Source organism: Anarrhichthys ocellatus, unplaced genomic scaffold (genome assembly GCF_004355925.1).
Source record: "Anarrhichthys ocellatus isolate YVR2014 unplaced genomic scaffold, GSC_Weel_1.0 scaffold11, whole genome shotgun sequence".
Taxonomy (NCBI): domain Eukaryota; kingdom Metazoa; phylum Chordata; class Actinopteri; order Perciformes; family Anarhichadidae; genus Anarrhichthys; species Anarrhichthys ocellatus.
Window position 1 is genome coordinate 6,149,108 of NW_022280041.1, and position 19,363 is coordinate 6,168,470.

Sequence of the window (19,363 nt, forward strand, 5' to 3'; positions counted from 1 at the left end):
CTCCATACATCTTCACGTTTCACCCCAGCTAGACATCAGTGCCCGGTTATAACAGAGCCTCTCAGATAATGGCTTAAAATCAGCCACTGCTACTATTTTTAAAGAAAAGAGCAAAACTGTGGAAAGAATGTGGAGCAGGAAGGATGTGGAAAGTTGCAACAATTCCCCTTACTAAAAAAAAACAACCTAAGGGGAAAGGTATTAACCTAATATGTTTGAAAGCTACCACAATATGATGAAAGGCTTTATTCAGTAAATAGCATATATAAACTAAAGACAGTTTGTTGCATGTAACACCATATATTAATGCAAATTAATTCATCTGGCCGGCATACAGCGAAAAAAGCCGTGAGGCTCCCACTTATACTCCAACACAATAAACAAACTTAACATTCACACATGATACCCCAAACCGAGTCCCATTAGTCCCTTAATTCAGCTTTAATATTCCAATGATGGATAAATGTAAATATGAAATAGTAACAATAACAAAAGACCCTATTTATAACCTTTTGTCAACATTGCAGGCCACTGATAACACTTATAAGTACAGCCCTTTCAAATTATGCAAAGGAAAATAAACACAAACATGTTCCCCCGTTCATAACACTCTCCATGTATAGCACACGGATACACACAAGCAGACAACACACGCATGTTAAGTGCTTTCAAAGAGACAAAAAGCATGCAACGCATTAAATATTGAAAATATTCTGTAAAATATGACACGCTCACCCACCGAGCGTTCTGCTGAGGGAATAGAACACAGCACCACGCATAGAAGGAGGCCGCGTCGCTCCTACTTGGCTGTCGTGAATATAGGTCTGCCAAACTGAGCAGCAGCAACAACAAAAAAACAAAACGCTGAAAGTGTTACGTAAGTTAGGGTTCTCTGTGATTTTAACCTTAAGTCGGCGCAGAGGCGGCTATTTAAATTGCATCAGTTCCTCTGATGTAAATGTGTATAGCCTTCAACTCCCTTAGAGCTTTTAGTGATTTATTTTGATTAGGGCTGTATTTATAAGACGAGTCTCTTAAGTAAGTCGCCTGGGAAGATGGATTTGGAGAGGACGGCGGTGGGGGAACAAAATTAAGTCTGTTTGATTATAAACTCAGAAATATCTGCTTGTCAATTAATTAGGCGCTTCCTGGGTACGCGGGGCCCCTCTTCATTTACCGGGCCCTGGCTCTCGGTGGACAAATACCCGCGGTGCTCCCATTGTACGTCTTAAGTCGTTACATGCATCTCCCGCAGCCGGTGGGAATGGAGAATAGAGATCCTTCAAAGGCAGGGGGTTGGTTTTTCAAGAGCCTCAGTATTTTTATTTTTTTCCTTGGAGCGACATATGTAGCTGCTTGAAGGCTTTACTCCGCCGGGGTCTCCTTCTCAGACACAAACAAGAGCCGGAGAATGATGTGGACATGAGGAGATGGGTGGAATGAGAGGACTGAGCTTGAAGTGAGGCCTCCATTATTTCTGCCTCGCAGTCCAACAATATGTGCAGCAGACTGAGGTGAATAACAGTGAACACCAAACATACCTGGGCATATTCCTCCATTTTTCTTTTTCCACACATGTTGTTGGTTCTCTATCCGTGTCCAGGAGCAGTGGATGGTTGAGTGATTCCACATACCTACTGCATAAGTATTTCATATGTAAGCGTGCATGCAGAAAGGCCTGGTTCCAATTGGACCTTTCCAGGAAATCGCTTAGTGAAACCACAATGAGAGGATCTGCTTAAGGAGGGTATACGTTTGTTTCTGGTGTAAACTCCTTATGACTATTTGTAATACACCTGCATGATGAGACAAGTGGTTACACTGCTCTGAATATAAATGGTGCATAACTGCCGTTAAATCCCCCAATGTGTTGTTTTAACAATTGAACAAATTAGATGTAACACCTTCGTTAGTGAAGTGAGTAGCTGGTCGGTGTTACCTTTTGGATAGAACCTCATCGTGTTTATTAAATACTCTTAATACTGCGCAATGTTTACTGGATAAGGAAAGGGGACGATGGTGGGAGAATGGATAGTGGGAATTCTTCAAATATTGTAATATAACTTTTATCTTTTTGTACTTTTCTGTTATGCATTTGTTTAAAAATAGAAAAAAATAGTAAAAATAACCTTAAAACAACACATAGCCGATTTTTAGGATCAATAGAAATTCCCCTCCAGATGTGGAACCTAAGCTGACAAAGCATCATGGGAATAACAATGGTGGGTTTTTATTTCAAAAGATTTTTCTAACTCGGTGACATGTTTTCTTAAGGTTTTTTTTTCTTTTTCTTTTCTTGGCACGGCAATTTTCACATTTGTGTTCAATCTGTCAAAATATTCTGAACCTCAAATACTGCCTGCGATGTCACCGTGATCTTAAGCGGGCTTTTTGTTCTCCTCCAGAGGTGGTGAGTCACGTTGCGTTTGGCAACGCCTCTCACTTGCACAGTCGAGTTTACAGTCTGGCTTCCAGAGAAGGAAGAGAAATGACAGCATATAGCATCAAGTCATCAAATCAGAGATGTATTTCCTCTGCACCCATACGTGGGAATCTTAGTCAGTTTATCATGAACGCTCTGGAATATATTTTTCTTCTTAAATTTCTTAATGCCTACAAGCGTCAACAACTGAACATAGCACATCTGTAACAGCACACATTTTCTTCTTACCTCAGGTAGATTCCCAGCTCGCGATACAAGTCAATATTTTCACATACGGTATATCAATATCTGACAGCCACAGCTTAGTGATCGACAATATTTACTCTGGCAAGGATTTAGCGATTATCTCCCTAAAACCTTGCACGTGGTGAGGATCTGCAACACGACTTGGATCTACCTAAATGAACGCAGCGTCTCAAAGAGGAAAATTAAAGACCTAAAATTGTGTTGGCTCTGCCTGTTTTTTTTCCCCCTGTGACCTAAAACGGAACGCTAGCATCCAGGCATGTTGTCTTTCATCATCAAGCTGTCTGTCAGAGGCTCCTGGGAGCCTCCTAGAGCACAAAAAGGAACCTTGTATTTTGCAACATCAAGTGCACAAGTGTCTGCTGGGATATTAGAGTCATGGACTTGAGCTGATGAGCTTTTAAAATCACTCTCCGTCTCTCTCACACACACGGTTGTTGTCTCTTTATATATTAATGCAGGTGATACCCAAGGTCTTCCACGTGTATAGAGCTTTGACCTTGTTTTCTCTATCTGCTTCCATTACTTGCTTGTAGATCAGAGACGCACCAGGCGTGGGTGAAGATCCTCACTTAAAGGCAGCTGACAGAGGTAAGTTAGCTCCCCCCACTGCTCCTGTGAGTCCCCACTGTATGTTGTATGTTCCTTTCCACAATTAGTTATCGGCAAAAGTTTGCTTCCGCCCCTAAACACGAGAGCTTTGTGTCGGTTATTTTTGCCGGATGCTAGTTGCATAAGATTGTATCAAGGTAGCCGCAACGGATCGACTAGATCTCACGTGTTTTAAAGAATTTGCAGCGCTTTCCCTCAAAGGTAACACATGCCTGTCCATTTAAAAATGTCTCGCCTAAGGAAGAGTACAGTCCCGTCACACATATTAATAGTTTTGGGATGTACGGAACAGCTACGTGCTAATACGGAGCACCACAAACATGCTGCTTAAGGAGTCTTTGCGGGGAAATAGAATTACTACAAATACAGTAAAAATAGGAAAATGTCTTGCATTATGTTTCCACGAGTGATTGTTTTCTAGATAAACACTGATAATTTGATTCTTCAGTGGTTGTGTGAATCGTTTGTGACGTAGACGTACCAAACAAATCTGAGAAACCTTTGTTTCATAGCGGGATTAAGTGAATACTTTGTACAACTACCACGTCAAAAAAACAAACATTTGGAAGATATCTCACGATGTGCACTATTTTGAAAACCTAGAAGTGTAAAGTTTTATGGGATTATGTCATCTTTTAAAGAAGCAGATGAGATGGGTTGTGACTGCAGTCTTTTTTTTTTTTTTATACCACCACTGGGAGGTGCCAAAGCCAGAAATAGACAAATTCTAAATAGTGGCTTTAACTAATTATTAATCACTTGATTAAAAAAAAGTATAGAAACAATTATTAATTTTTGAGGCACAAACGATCGCTGCAGTTGATTCATGATTGTTATTCATCAATTTTGGGACATTTGATATCGCGTGGAATCTTTTTTTTTTTTTTAACATAACATAACTTGTGGTGTTGAAATGTCGAGGCACAGGAATACAAATAAAGCCGTCAAACATTTTCCAAAAATATTCTGCTGTTGAATGGAAGTATTGTGGCGCACCTCGAAGCTCGGCTACTGTCTGAGAATAACAAACGGATTACCCATGCATGAGAGAGCTCTTTATTCCTTTTGGCCATAGTTCCAAACCAATGTAAGTGAGAATGCACTTGGTTTAGATGTGTGGCTGATGTAGAAGGCCGTTTGTGTGTCTCACGTTTTGTTTTCAAGGTGATACAGCTAGTTTATCCCCCCCCCCCCTTCACACCACGAGCATATTATCCCGCTCCAGCTGCTGCGAGGAGACAGGCCCAGGTATTTATGGCCAGCATAAAAAGCGTGTGCATTCCCCGTCACCCTCCAGCTCGAGATTTACAGCACATTTGACAAACACACCGAATAGGAAAAAAAAAAAAAAGGAGTGTTCAATTTGTATAGGAGTTTAGAGCCTGTCTGTTGTGCATGCTCCCAACGGGGGTGTGTGTGTGTGTGTGCGTGTGCGTGCGCGCGCGTCTCGCCGTCTATGTACGCCTCCCGCTGTGTGAGAATGTGTCGATCTGTGTGTGTGCGTGTGCACACAGAGCGTGCCTGCTCTGAAACACCAGCAACAGATAACAGATGGTCCCCCTGCATTAGAAGTGTTTTATTTCCCCGCGGAAGCCAGATATGTCAGAAATAAGCATGTGCAACATTAGTCATTTGGAATATTCATGCCCCTGCCATCCGATGGTTTCCTTTTCGCAGCCAAAATACCACCGTCTCCAATTCTCCGAAGGAAGTTAGGGGAATAAGGGGGGAGAAGGAGGAAAAAAAAAAAAAGCAGTCCTCAGCTGAACTGATGGGGGAGAAGGCTCAGGCCTACATGCGGCTTTAATGGAGGGATTTCTTCCTCCTGGTCGCTTCCTTAGCGTAGCAGGGCTGTAATTAAACAGGGGCTACTCACTGTAGATGTGTTCATATTAAGAACCCCCAGCCCCATTAGACACAGTGATGTGAATATGCACACGTGTCCATATGCCTGCCTGGCTGCACACGCAAAATAGTAATTTGCACCCACGTTAGATCCCTTCATCCACTGGAGCTGACTCCTTTTGCTTTCCTTCATAGACTCATCTTTGGGAGTCCTCTTCCTCTCCTCCTCCACCACTTATCTTCCCATTTCTCCTCTCCACCTTCATCTCTTGATCTCTCTTGATTCGCTGTAGCTTCAGTCCCTTTAATCTCCTCCTCCTCGTCTTTCTACTCCCCTTTCCCACCATTGAGTGCGGCTGCCATCCTTGTCCTTCGGCGGCACGCATCATTATCAGGGCCCGATTTAACCGTCCACGTAGTTGGCAGTTGGAGGGGCCCCGCCAGCGGCCGATGGCACGGTTTTCCCCACCACCGGAAAACATGAATTTTGAGCAGCGCTTTCTCGCTGGCGTGGTCCCTCATGATCGGGGTTAATTTGTGGCAGCGTGCACGAATGTTGTAGAAAGAAGAGGTGGATGAAAAGGAGGAAAAGCTAACAAACAGTCAAGCGCTGCTTATCGCATAAACGCAATATGATTTATTCAGCAATATGCAAATTCAACAATCACTCTGCCTTGTTTACCGAAGGGACCTGCTGATTCAGAGTCTGAGAGAGAGAGAGAGCGAGAGAGAGAGACAATCCCAATCATAGACGCCAGCATACAGTGCACGCAGTAAGGCAGCAGCTAAATCTCTGCTTTTCCTTTAGAATCAGAAAATGAAGGGTGTCGGACAATTTCTTGGTCGTTTCACGGCTTCAAAAACCTTTTGAATTTATTTTTGGTGAAGCCGGATCGCTGATGTGAAGAGTGAAGGGTTATAAATACACGTCTTATCGTATGTAAATACAGTGCAACGCCTTACAAAGCTATTCTATGGAGCATTTTGATTAATTAAATACCTTTGTACTACATGCTGTTGCCCGCAATGATTACACAAAAGCACTCAGACAGTTTGCATAAAAAGGGCTCGGTAAGGCTCAGGGCTGATTTTATAATAGTAGATGAGGTGTTGAGCCATTTTCAACCCATGGAATGCAGATTTTTTTCATGAACACCAGCATCGACGTGTTTCATCACAGTACAGCCATATACTTTAGATTACAGCTTAAAACAAAACCCATTCAGTACACGTAGACTTTTGACAGAGTTCTTAATCATTATGTTACCTTTGCTGTAGTCAACATCTAAAGATTGTATGAATCCGTGTCTTTGAGGACGTTTTCAGCACGAGTAGATAGGTTTCTGTATCACTCTGCTGTTTGCCTAAAGTAAGAGTAACTCTGACATCTGGAGATCTGATGTTCAACATACTGACGCAAAGTAGAATGGGTTGTTAAAATATTAAAAAGACAGCTATGTACTGTGAATGTTATGTTATGTCAGTTGGACAGACTTGAATTTGATCCGAATCCCTTTTTTTCATTTATTACCTAAGAGGTGCAGTCTTGCCCGTCACATGCATTTCTTTCCTCTTCATCGAGTCGCAGCTCTTTCCCCCCCCCCCGACTCTTCTGCTGAGAGCCCAATTAACTCCGGCCTATTGATTTCTCTGCACGGCAATGCATGTGCTTTTCCAGGTGAGTCCCTACAGCGAGCGCAAGTGTGTGGAAGACAACAATTATCCTTTCGAACAGATTCTCCGAGGCCACACAAAAGACGGCAGAGCTCACAAAATTGATCTCTTCAGGCTTTGCGAGCCGCCGTGCGCACGAGGAGACAAAGGCACCCACAACCCGGTGATGTCTTAAAGCTACAGTATGCAACTTTTGATGTCAGAACCCTTTAATTATTCTCTTCAAACTTTTTTTTTCTCCCTATTTAACATCTAGCAATGAGTGCTGGCTTGTGTGACCATGTGCATATTATATAAAATTGCCTGAAATGGGCAATTTGGTGTGATTGCATTCACAGTGGCCATTGTCATGAGCTAGGCTGTACTTCTAAAGCACAGGAATCCATGGCAACAACAATAATAGCAGAAATAAAGCAGTTTTTTAAAGTAAAGTACACCACAGCCAGATGAGTGGCAGGTTTTTGGACACGATCTTGATTATTTGAGCCAACTAATATAGAGCTAGAATTATATTCGCTTTCCAAATGTTTGAAGATTAAGGCATTAAATTTGAGATATTAAAAACATTTTGTATCTATAGCCCTGTTCTCCGTCCCGCTCCAAATCATGCGCAGCATACATTATGTGAGGCATAGCTTCAGATTCCTCTTGATCACAATGACATTGTCAGGATTATTGTAATTGTCTCACCTGTACAACAAACATGTGAACAGAGACTCTCGTCCGGCTCCTCAGAAGCTTTATTCTACGATGAGCAGAATGTTTTCTTTCTCTTCTGTAGGGAGTTTGGAAAATGCCGAGTGGGCAGTCCCTCTAGGTATTTCTATGATTTTTTGATTTGTGAAACTATCTTTTGAGCCGAGATTTAGTTTCATTTTTTAAATGCTTGGAAAACAACTTTTTTTGTATTTATCTATTTATTTATTTATTACCAGGAAATGCTGTGTAGCTCTTTTTTCTGAGATCGCACTTTAGGTTGTAAACAGACAGCGATCCTCATTGCTTATGAAACTTGAGAACCACATTTACTCATGCATTCCCTCAGATTCTCTACATATGCAATGTTTTCGACTTCTTGCACCCATTTGTCCTGTGAATAAACCCGGGTTCCTCTCCTCTCTCCCCACCGCAACTACCATGGCTGGAAGATATTCTCTTTTTCCCTGTGAATGTATGTCATATCAACAATGTGATGCTAATCTGCTGCAGTCATGCACCCTCCACCTTGCTATTTTTGCCACACACACACACATGTTGCCTGAGAGGTCAGCAGCATAGCAGGGTTCCAACCGGGTTGAATTGCTCGGAGGCAGAAGTTAATTTCCAACTCAACGGAGAAAAATGACTTTGCTTTGACCTCCCGTGCTTGCTGGCACAACAAATACTTTGTGCTTTCACAGGAGACGAGCGCCGTACATATCTAATTTAAAAGCAGCTTTTTACTTGCGGTGTGAAATCGTCTACAATTATAACAGAATCTCACTCGATTTTGTGATTCTTAAAATCAAAGTGATGCTCAAAATATTGAAATATGATCCAAATGTTATTGACTGATCTTAGCTAGGGTTAGATCTAAAAGGGACGGTTCACCCCAATGGATCTGTGTAAGTGGTATTAATGGAATTAATAGCAAGTGTTATTGAAATCAACCATGTATTGACTGAAGCCCCACCCGCTGTTGCTACTTAAGTTAGCTAGCTAACTAATTCAGCCAACTTAGCTCCAATATGTGTTCAGGGGAGTGGTTTAGCTTTGATAGAGTTACTGTAATTGGAGTATTGTGGTGCAGCCATAGTCGGTGCTCACTTTGCTTCCTTCTCTTCGATCTTTTCCTCGGAAAAGCGCTCTGAGCTCCTGGTGTGCAACACGTCACTTCTTAAGCCTGTTGCATTGATAAATTGATTAATCAGTTGTGCGTCTCCTTTTGTATCTGAGGTTTGTAGACATTTTCACTTCATTTGGTTTTCACAAGTTGTTTTTTCTCGTACCAGCTGTCAGCATTTTTGCTCAGTGTGCTGAATCTATTCAAACATTTTTAGATGCCACGTAAGAGTTTATACAATTCTTTAAGTGACGCACAGTTATTTACAATATTCTGTGGTTTTGTTTAGGAGGAATACACATTTTTTCAGATTACAAAGATATCTCCAATTTTACTATAATTTGTACTCCGTGTGTGCGAGTACAAACCTGTTCCTGCTTCATAGGCTTGTTTTGTATTGAACATTATAGGCAATATAATAATTTATATTACTATTATATATATCATGTTATGTGTCTTTCTTACAATATTTAGTTGTGATCTAGGGTGAAGATTACAGACTGAATTCCATTTCCTTCAAGTCTTATTACAGATAAACTCAGTACCTCCATTTTTGAACACAGTCATGTCTAGCTTTGGTAAGTCCTGTGTCAGACAGCCATTGTAAAGAAATCTTTCACACATGCTCCCTAGTAGGAAAAAGGGAACACTAAAGGTAACATAATAATTAAGAACTCCGTCAAAAGTCTAGATGGAAAGCACATGTACTCCATTTCTTGTGGACAAAAGGCCGTACAGCTACAATGACGTGTAACACTTGTGAAGGTGTTCCTTGGCATCATTTGTACTACGGGTTCCTTAAATGGTGAATCGCCCCATAATCATATATTTTTTTTTAGCTCTTTCTTTGCGGGGTATAAACCAGTTTCTCTACAAACCCTGTTTTCTATTGACAGAAGACACCAGACTTTTAGAATGATAAACTCAAACAGCTGTACTAGGACTTCCCCTTGGTATAATTCAGTCTAATGAGCACAAAATTTGAACTGATTGAAGAATAAGTCAACAAGATCTGATCTGACATTTGATTCCAGCTTTGGGTACTTCACAGGTTTTGATACGGAGTGTTGCATATTTTAGTCCGTACCAAATTACTATTTAAAGAGGCACTGCACACTTCAATGTTTTTTTTTTTTTAATTATATGGCTCTACTTTTGGCCATTTTATAACTTCTCTCAGCTGGAGTTGAATTGCAGTGATTGTTCTGGAACCTCTGCGCTTTAGAAGCAGCATAAGCAGTTCGTAAGCCAGAAATAACATCTAAGCTAGTAAATGTAAGATAGTAATCCTGCAAGAATTTCCCATTTTCATGCCGTCAGTGGATTTACCTCTTTCAGACTCAACCCTCATGGAGTACCTTGTTGAAAGCTCTTTGATAATGCTGCTCACCTTGGACTTCGGGATGTTCCTGGCTATATTTAGCACAGAGGGTAAACATGCCGTTAAGTGACCATTATGCTCTCAATTAGCCCCGAGTATTCTCCCCCCACTGCCCACCACGCTACTTTAGCACTTATTAGGGACATACTTGAAGCTCACCCTCACAGTTCACCTTCAGCCCTTATTCAGGTAATGAGCTTGAGGCAAGAGACACCAATAGACACATTTGCTGCCACAGATCATTGAGGACTGACCGTGGTGAATGCCGGTGTGGTGGTTTGTATTGATTTGTGACTCTAAGATGGTAGCGATGGTCAAAACGTCGACATTATTCAATTGCTAATTGACCTGATTTCCTTTTGGACTCTTGAAGATTTGACAGTGCTGTTTGATAGGTGTCTGTTTTCTGTCTCTTAGATGTCCTTGAGCTCAGTTAGCAAAAGCACAGCAGAGAAGCGATCCCATTTAAGTTTCACATTGTGTGTGAGATTGGCTTTCAAGTTCTGTTACAATCCATCCTGGCAGTAGTCGACTGAAAGGCAGTTCAAGAAATTCTGCTAAAGTCCCATGTTGTTTGAAAAACTGGGCTATTGGCAGATACGCTTATCATTAGATGTGCCTGTCAGAATTTATTGGAACAAAAACTCTTATGCTTAACTGAAGAATTAAAGCATTCAAGCATAGCACATCATAGGAGCCAGCCTTCTAATGTTACATAAATAACATAAGTTGTCTCCCGCATTGGCTTGGTGTTAATTGCAGGGTACATTTGGAGCTGTTGCTTTTTTTTGGGCTTGGCTATGGATAAGTTGAGGAGATGCTGACCATACGAAGACTCTCCTGTGTGTCGTCTTTGCTCGACCTGTGTTTGCTAAGATTATGTTCTCCGTTGTTTTTGAGTTGGTTTCTATATTTTGCAAGAGCTGCAGTCTCCCGGTCTCGAGAGACGCGGCGGTCGTTGATGCGCAGAAAAAGACTTTCACAAGGAAGCGTGAGAGCAGCAGAAATGCTCAGCCATGGGATTTACCTGTCAACTGCACTTAAGCGCGTGCGCTAACATACGCTAGACGCTGTGGCGGTGAAATAAAGGCTGGCGTGCCTTTCCTGTGATCCTTGGTCACCGACGACTTCATGAACGTCGGCGCCTCAGAGCTAAGTTGAAAATAAACTTCGGCTGGATTTCTGTGTTTTGAAGGCCTCTGTCTCCAAAATCACTTTTGTTCATGTCAGCTTATCAGACAAATATTTGATATGTAAGCCAGGATGTCGTTAAATGCTCAGTTCTTTACTTGGCTCTTTCCTCTGCCTCCTAGTTTGATTCTGGACAGTTGAAACCTTACCAAGTGATGAAGCTTTAAGATGTAACGGTATACTTAACCTGTACTGAAAACCTCAGCTACTGAGCTTGTCCTCTTAATATCGCTCCATAGTTCAAGAGAAAAGTGAAAACTGTACAATCTCATCTAACCGAACAAGGAACAAAATGTATCTCCGTAATAACTTTTGAAATCTGCAGCTCCCAGCTCAGTCTCATCAGACTGCCGTGTCTCAAAGTACAGAGCCGAGTTTTGGGGGGGGGGGTTAACTAAGCACCAGAACTCAATTCCCAAAGCATCCGCCAACTGCACAGCGCTTTCGGAAAATAGACACACGGGTAACTGATTTCTCCACTGACAATGTAAAGGAAGAAAAGCTGGCTCTATCATTCCAGCCATCTGGAAGTCTGGCTCAGACTTCATGCTGATGTGTAACTTTTAATTGGAGAGACAGTGGTGGGAGGCAGGAGAGGTAGGAAGGAATGATCCCAGTGGATAGACGGGCAGCGTCTGCCAGATGGACAACTGGAGCTTGTGCACACCGCTACATTTTTCGGGCCAACGTTGTGTGTGTGTGTTGTATTCTACAAAGAGATGTTGGAGTCATAGTTTGGTCTAAGACGTCTCAGATGCTGCCATTTTCACAGGGCAGAATAAAGGCAAAGAAAACGCTAGATACTCTTTTGGAGGGTTTGAATTTCATGAAATCTGTTCTACGGGCTTCTACAAAAAGTTGCAATGTTGAACTGACAAATCCTGTCGCTGTGTTGTGCAGAGTTGTATGGTATCAAGTCTCCCCCCCCCCCCCCCCCAGTGTTTCAAGAATAATGTCTGCAGCACCGGGCAGAATTGAATCTTCACAGATGGTGTGTGTGGCTTCTGTGCGAGCCATCTGATAAGAGGCTATAAAGGAGACCTTCAGGGTTGGTTTGGCTTCAGTATGGTTTGCTGTCTGTTTAGCTCGTCTCACCTTTCATACTTCATTCAGGAAAACTCATATTTGTGAATCCTAGGGCTGACTTGTCTGTGTGTGTTTTGCAGCCATCAACTGTTCTTTTACTGCTTTCCTCTCTCTCTCTGTCTCACTCACTCACTCACACTCTCTCTCTCTCTCTCACTCACTCACTCACTCACACACCTGATTTCATAAATGTGCTGTTGTGTCTGGACGAAGCCATGAGGAACACTAATGTAAAAGTCACCTATGGCTTTTTGTCTGAATGACAAAAAGCTGTCACTTTGTGCGGTAGATGAAACCAGCAGTTATTTATTCCATTTCTGAAGCGGGTTTAATTCATGATGAGATGCAGTTTAAATATATTACCATCCGACAGTAGAGATGTGCAAATCTTTTAAATGTCCTTTTCTGGGTTCCTCAGCATTTCTTTTAAGAAATACAGTTTCACATTTCATCGAACTGTACCGTTTATAGATTCATCCGATTGCTGTCCAGCCATGATGGCTCCAGTGTGGAAGGAAAATCCAAGAGCTGTGTAGGTGAGACGAGATATGATGCATGCGCGATTAACAGTCGACTGTGGCTTAAGCAGCAGCTGCCTCAAGAGGAGGGTCCAAGCTCAAATCTGAAATGTGTGAACTGAGGCCATCCCTTGGGTTCCTTAGGCCCCTCCCTCCCTTAGGCCCCTCCCTTCCTTTCTCAATTCGACCAGCCTCTCACAGGCATGTGTGCTTTTCACCATTTCACACCTCTTTCACACCGCATATTCATTTATTACTACTACTGCCTTTCTGGTACCCCCCCGCCTATCCACCCAACCTCAAACCCCTCGACGTCGAAATTCAATTTGTACAGTATGTTTCACTTCTGCTGAGATTTAGATTTATTTCATGTTGGCTGCTTTTAATTAACTATGGATATGTGACAAGAGGGGGGGAGGAGAGAATGAGAGAGACGGAGAGATACAATTTAAAAAAAAAAAAAAAAAAAAAAAAAAAAAAAACCCCCCAATCCCCAATGAGTTACACCCCCAACAATTTACCCCTTCGAAGAAAGGGGGGGACCCCCCCCCCCCCCCATCATCCGTTGCCCTGGCAACCGGTGCCTTGGTGATTGATTCCATGCCAGTGTGGCATCGCTGCGGGGAATAGAGCGCATGAGCTTAGCGTGCTCGCTACATCTTTCTAATTAAAATGGGATTACAGAGTCAGCGCCGTTTGTATGTTCAAACAAACGCGAAGGCTGTGAAGGAAATCAATTTTGGTTAATGTCAGGGCTGTTAAATACAACGGTGGATAAACAAATGTAAGCGAGCTCAGTGCACCGATATGCACGCTCTTTGCACACTATATGAAGATGTGCCTGCGCTCCATTTGCAGGTTGGGGAAGGGGGGGGGGGGGGTTACAGCGGGCGACGGTGCATCCCTCCATCCCGGGAGTCGGGCTTGATTGACGGCGCAGAAATCACGTGATGCAGCACAAATCACCAGACACAACAATTAGTCTGTTTGTTGCCATCTGCTAATCAGAAAATAGTCTTCAAATTGGAGCTTAATGTACATCTTAAATGAACAACGGTTTATTAATGTAATTGGATTAGACGAGTCAATCATTGTTGCTGTTGCATGCTGTTGTCTTTCAGACTAGTCTATGTTAAGGTGCTAAATATTCTCCCAGCTGAGACTGGATGACTTCACATTTCTACAGTGGCTGCTTCCACTTGCACCATGTGGGGATACTGTAGCACACCCATGTCCTATTTCAAAACATGGTCTCGTATACATTTGAATGAGAAATGAGTTGTAGGATGCACTAGATGGTATTGTAACACAGTGATGCTGCAGAACCAATGGTTTACTTCCATATAATTGTACTATTTTGGTTTGGCTTGTGCTACCTTTGCTTTTCTTCCTAATCGCCAAGATTTACGACATAGTTGGAGTGGTCTGCTGGTACCAAATTGTTCAAGGCCCATGAAACTACAACAACTACTACTCCCAACAAGTGGCATTCATCAAGATAATTGTGTACTTGAGTCGCATTGTGAAGTTTTCTTGAAACCCACGACTACCCCCAGAGTGGCCCTAGAATGCCTGAGCGTAAAGCACGCAAGTGATGTACAGAGCGAAAGAAAACGCCGTACAGTGCTCCGTTTTCAGATTTCAATCACTACGATGCAGTTAGCAAGGTGTAACATAGCGCCTCGGAGCCGTTCCCAAGTGCAGCTCTTTGGCACCGGCTGTGTGGAATGTGTCATTACAGCAGAGGTAATAATAGACCGGGAAGTTTACAATGTGGCGCGTTAAAAAAAAGCGTGCTTTCGGGCACATGAAAGAGTGCCCGAAAGCCTGAGACTGGTGGCAGGAAAAAAACCCGGAAGAATTCATGTTTGGTTGTAAACAATGGAAAGCCTATTATTGGCCGATATGTCATGTGACATATATTAAATCTCTCATTTTGCCCAAACAGAAATGCGCCACGAGTCCCACGTACCTCTACTATATCATCGTATGACGCAGAGGTTTTTTACAGGGCTCTCTCTGTCGGTAACAAACTACTCACTGAAATGAAAGTGCAGTTCCAGCCTTATGAAACGGAGTGCCTAGATTAGGCATAAATCAACTCGGTCTTGTTTAGCCCTCTGTCTTTGCTCAGTACGGGTGCCAGGCTTTTGTGTTCTCAGCGAGCATGCTAAGCTGTGAAAGAAATGTGACAACACTGAATTTTCCCATTTTCCTTTTTTTAAAATTGTGTAAATTGAAAACATGTCTGTTTGTGTGAATACCATTCAGCGCATTATGTGCTCGATTCAGTGGAGTTCATGCATGCACATGGCTCTGATTAACGTACCACACAGACCTATGTTAATGCAAATCAGCCTGGGTAAAAAAGAAGGTGTAGGTATAGTTGCGGGTTATCATTGTCATGTCAGGCAAAAGTCTTCATACTATCAAAAAATTGGCCAAAAGTAGTCTCCTCGCTTTTCATTCAGCACCAGATGCAGGTCAAAGTTATCACTTATCCAGTAAAATATCTCAACATCCGGTTTGGAGCGTTGGCTGTAATCAGAAATGAATGCGTGGTTTAAAAGCAAGTATATATCCGGTCTTAGTGTTACGTCTGAGATTCCTGACCATTAAAGCATATCGTAATATACCGTTATATTCTATTGTGTGAGTGGTTACACAGGTTTGAAGAAATGTTAGCATGTAGCCATTTCTGTTGTTTACACAGCAGGAATTGGAGCCTGATTCCTACAAGTGGTTGAAGGAGGATGACGGGATTTTTTTAAAATTTTTCCCTCTTGGGGTGCGTGTTAAAAGTCACACATACATGTAACGTGATTGGTGTCGGGTTTGCTCTCCTCTTGAGCGTAGAAGAAAACCATCTGGGATTGTGTTTGTGTTAAGCAAAGTGCAACGCTTTCCCACTCCCTCATACACACAGTGGCGCCTGGCATCATGTGGGGACTAATGTGGAATCTAAATCTGGACCTTGTTGATAGAAAATGGCAGGTCACACTGTTTGGCATGTGATTCTCACAAACCCTTGTGCAGGCAATGGTGCTAATAGATAATTGCTATCTTAATAGGAGACGAGATGCCGTGCGATATTGCGCTTGGATCCAGTGACTCCGCCTCAAAATAGTTTTTGTATTTATTGAAAACACAACCTCCATGTTTGTTTCTATTTCAAGTTGAGGCTTTCAGCAATGTTTCAACTGATTTGAATTTAACCTTTTCTTTATATATTTACATTTTATGATAAAATACTCCTTATATTGCTTATGTTTTCATTTTCAAATTACTTATGATAATGCAGAGAATGTACGACACTTTTAATAAAATTCAATAATATGCCTTCGTTTACGTTGCACTGCGTGGATACATATCAATTCATCTCGTGAACTTTTGTTTGTGGATTGCAGCAATATGCGTGCAGAGCTCTCTCTCTCTCTCTCTCTCTCTCTCACACACACACACACACACACACACACACACACACGCACACACACGTCCTCTCATAGACACAAGCACTCATCATAACTGTTCGCTGTGGACTCACCTCCCCCCCTTCGCCTCCTACTCATCCTCCTGATTGGAGTTGTCAGGAGTCAGAGGGTCACAGAGTAGAGGATGTCAATAGGCCTCATTCACAGACACAGAGAAGCGCGCGCACACACACACACACACACACACACAGTAAAGCAATAAAGGAGAGAAGCAGACAAAATGACAGACAGGCAGTAAAGCGGTCCTGTCTTAAGTGTGTTTAAACACACCCCACAATCTCTCTCTCCCCCCCCCCCCCCCCCCCAGCACAGATGTGCATCAGCTCGCTCTCCCACTCACTGCAGCCGCGCACAGCGATGCCGGGAAAGAGCGTTCAATTTATATTCATTATTCAGCAGTCTACTGCCTTGATTCCAGTGATTGGATATACCCTCTACCACCTACTGGCTCCTCCCTCGCTTTCCTCAGTCCCACGGGAGGGCTCAATGTCTCCTCTCAGCTTCTAGAGTTGATAGTTCTGTGTGTGTGTGTGTGTGTGTGTGTGTGTGTGTGTGTGTGTGTGTGTGTTTCTTTTATGCATGTTAAATGGGGCTTGGTGTGTGGCAATCATCAGGCTTTTGGGGTGTGAGCAAAGAGCAGATGGATTTGATCGGCACTTATCCTTAAAAGAAAAGGAAAAGAGGTGGGAAAAAGGCTTTTTTTACACAATATGAATTATTGTGTTTTGGATTTTTTCCTCCTTAAGCTTCAGAAGGACTACTACTGTTGCTAAATGTCTACTTGCAGAACTCTTACGCCACTTTCCACACAATGGATCTCTCTTTTATAGCACCTGGTGATTTGTTGGTAGAGGAGTTTGATTATCTGATTTAGTTTAAATAAGGTTTCCTATTATTGTTTTGATATCCTAAACAAAATGGAACATGGCTCAACAGCTGAAACAAAATTGACAAAAAAGGTCTATTACAAACAGCTTAACGGGTAGCTGGTGAAACAACCAACACGATCTCGGTAACAACATGCTCATCAGAAACAATAAAGTGCAGCCGAGCCCCGCTGAGAAGTAAAAGAAATGTTTGTTTGACGAGACATTGGCTCGTCTATCTTTATCTCCGACTATAAGCCGAGAGAATCGCACGCAGAAGCTCACAGGCAGTTTGCGCTCAAATTGTTTTGGGCACCTGTCACCCTCTGTTATAATTAGCAAGTGGACGTCTACATAATTGCCATCAGGCTGCGGCTGATGTATCAGTGTTGGTAGCCAGAGCCCCGTCCCTTCGTCTTTTAAGCTCTAGTGTTATTTAAAGGGCCGGCGCGCCGTCACAAAGCAGCGCCCTTAGCAAAGTCTTAAGCTGTGTCTTCAGCCAGCGACAGCATCTGGAGCGCTAAAGCAAATGAACTGACACAAGAGGGTTCGGTGTCGGCTTCACCATTTGCTTTGTCCACACTTGTCCCCGACACACACGAACACACAGATGCGAGCACATACAGGCAGCTTTTGATCATAATTGTGACACTGCCAGCAGAGAGGGAGGTAACGCTCTTGTCCCAGCCGGGATTGGACATGGTTGTAAAAGTAAATGAGGCAGATGGGTCTGCTTTTGAAATGTGGTGTGGAAAAGAAAAAAATGAAAAGGCTCCTTTGAGGAATAAAGATAGTTGAAGGGCTTGTTAAGTTGAAGGACTGTGCTGGCACAGCTACAGTGGGAATAATATTGAATAAAAGTACGGTAATGATATACATCGACATGGTTTTACCAACCTTCAATTTGATATTTTCACACGAAGGACCATAAATCAGTAATGTGCATCACCCAAAATACCCAATTCTGCTTGACAGGTGTAGTGCCATCATTCGCTCAGTGTGTGTGTGTGTGTGTGTGTGAGTGTGAGTGTGAGAGAGTGTGAGCGTCTGAGCTTGCTGCTATAAAGAGCTGTGCTCCAGGGCCGAGGGTGAGAGCTGTCCCGGAGTGTATCGCCAGCTGTAGCGTGACGACTTGACTCACACTTGTCGTTCTCCCTTCCTCTTTTCCCCCTATTAGACTGATGCAGTGTGGAGATGTATGTCAGGACTACACATATATATAATTTTTTTTATTTATTTATTTTTTCACAAAGAGCTGTTGCTCTCGGGAACACCATAGGTCACCAGGCTTGTCTCCACAACCTCCTCTGAAGCTGGTTGCCGCTGCTCAGCAGTGCCCTCGCTGTGCTGATAGCGGCGCTGCCTAAATTAGCCAGTCAATGACGTTCAGTTTAGTCCAACAACAGCTGACACTAACACATATACACACACACACACCCTTCCCCCTTTACCAAATCGCCCTTCCCCCTTACTCTCTGTTGTTCTACATGCTACCTCTTTCAAGCTCGTAGCCTTTGTGGTTATCTGACTGCACATTTGTGTGTGTCTCTAATTTGTTTCACATGTCCTGAAAAGCCCCCATAGGGCGAGGCATTAGCATAGCATTGCTTAGAGTGATGTGGTGTCGAAAGAAATCATTTTCCTGTACAGAAACGGACAGGATGGAGTTCTTCTGTTAGACTTTGTTTTCAAATGTTCAGGCAACATGTAGTGTCAGACTGACAAAAGAACAGCATTTAGAGAATTGCCTTTAATCTGGGTCTCTGTTCTGGCATTCTTGTGTGAGGGTAGTTGTGGCTCAGTGAGTTCCTAGCCCCGCCTTTTTTTTTTTTCTTCTGTGTGGTCAATTTTCCTAGATGCCTGCTCAGCAAGCCCTCTCCGTGTTGCTGACTTAGACGGGGCAAACCGGCGCTGTCCGTGGTGCTATCATCACTGGTCCTATTTCAGTTGTTTCCTTGCTGAGCTACAGCTGACTGTGTTAGCTTTCCTCGGCTCTGTCCTTTGTGCTACCTCATCTGTTTGGAGCAGAGCGCATGCAGTGCTAACGCTGCAGTCTGAGCCGCCCAGTAACCACTAAGTGCAAGCAGATCCAATGTCTGCCGCAGATTATACGCAGCCAACTGCCACTCTGGATCCAGTTTCTGAATCTTCAGGAGCAACTTTTTGTTTTTTGTTATATATCCCCATC

At 42.9% G+C, this 19,363-nt stretch overlaps 1 protein-coding gene across 1 annotated transcript in view; it reads left to right on the forward strand.

Moving 5' to 3' along the window:
• The window catches only part of LOC116385809 (glucosidase 2 subunit beta-like), a 96,612-nt gene that overhangs the window by 40,623 nt on the left and 36,626 nt on the right, over positions 1 to 19,363 (forward strand). Inside the window, exon 10 of the mRNA XM_031851543.1 lies at positions 3,226 to 3,280. Within this exon, the coding sequence (XP_031707403.1) occupies positions 3,226 to 3,280 (55 nt within the window). The remainder of the gene's footprint in view (positions 1 to 3,225; positions 3,281 to 19,363) is intronic.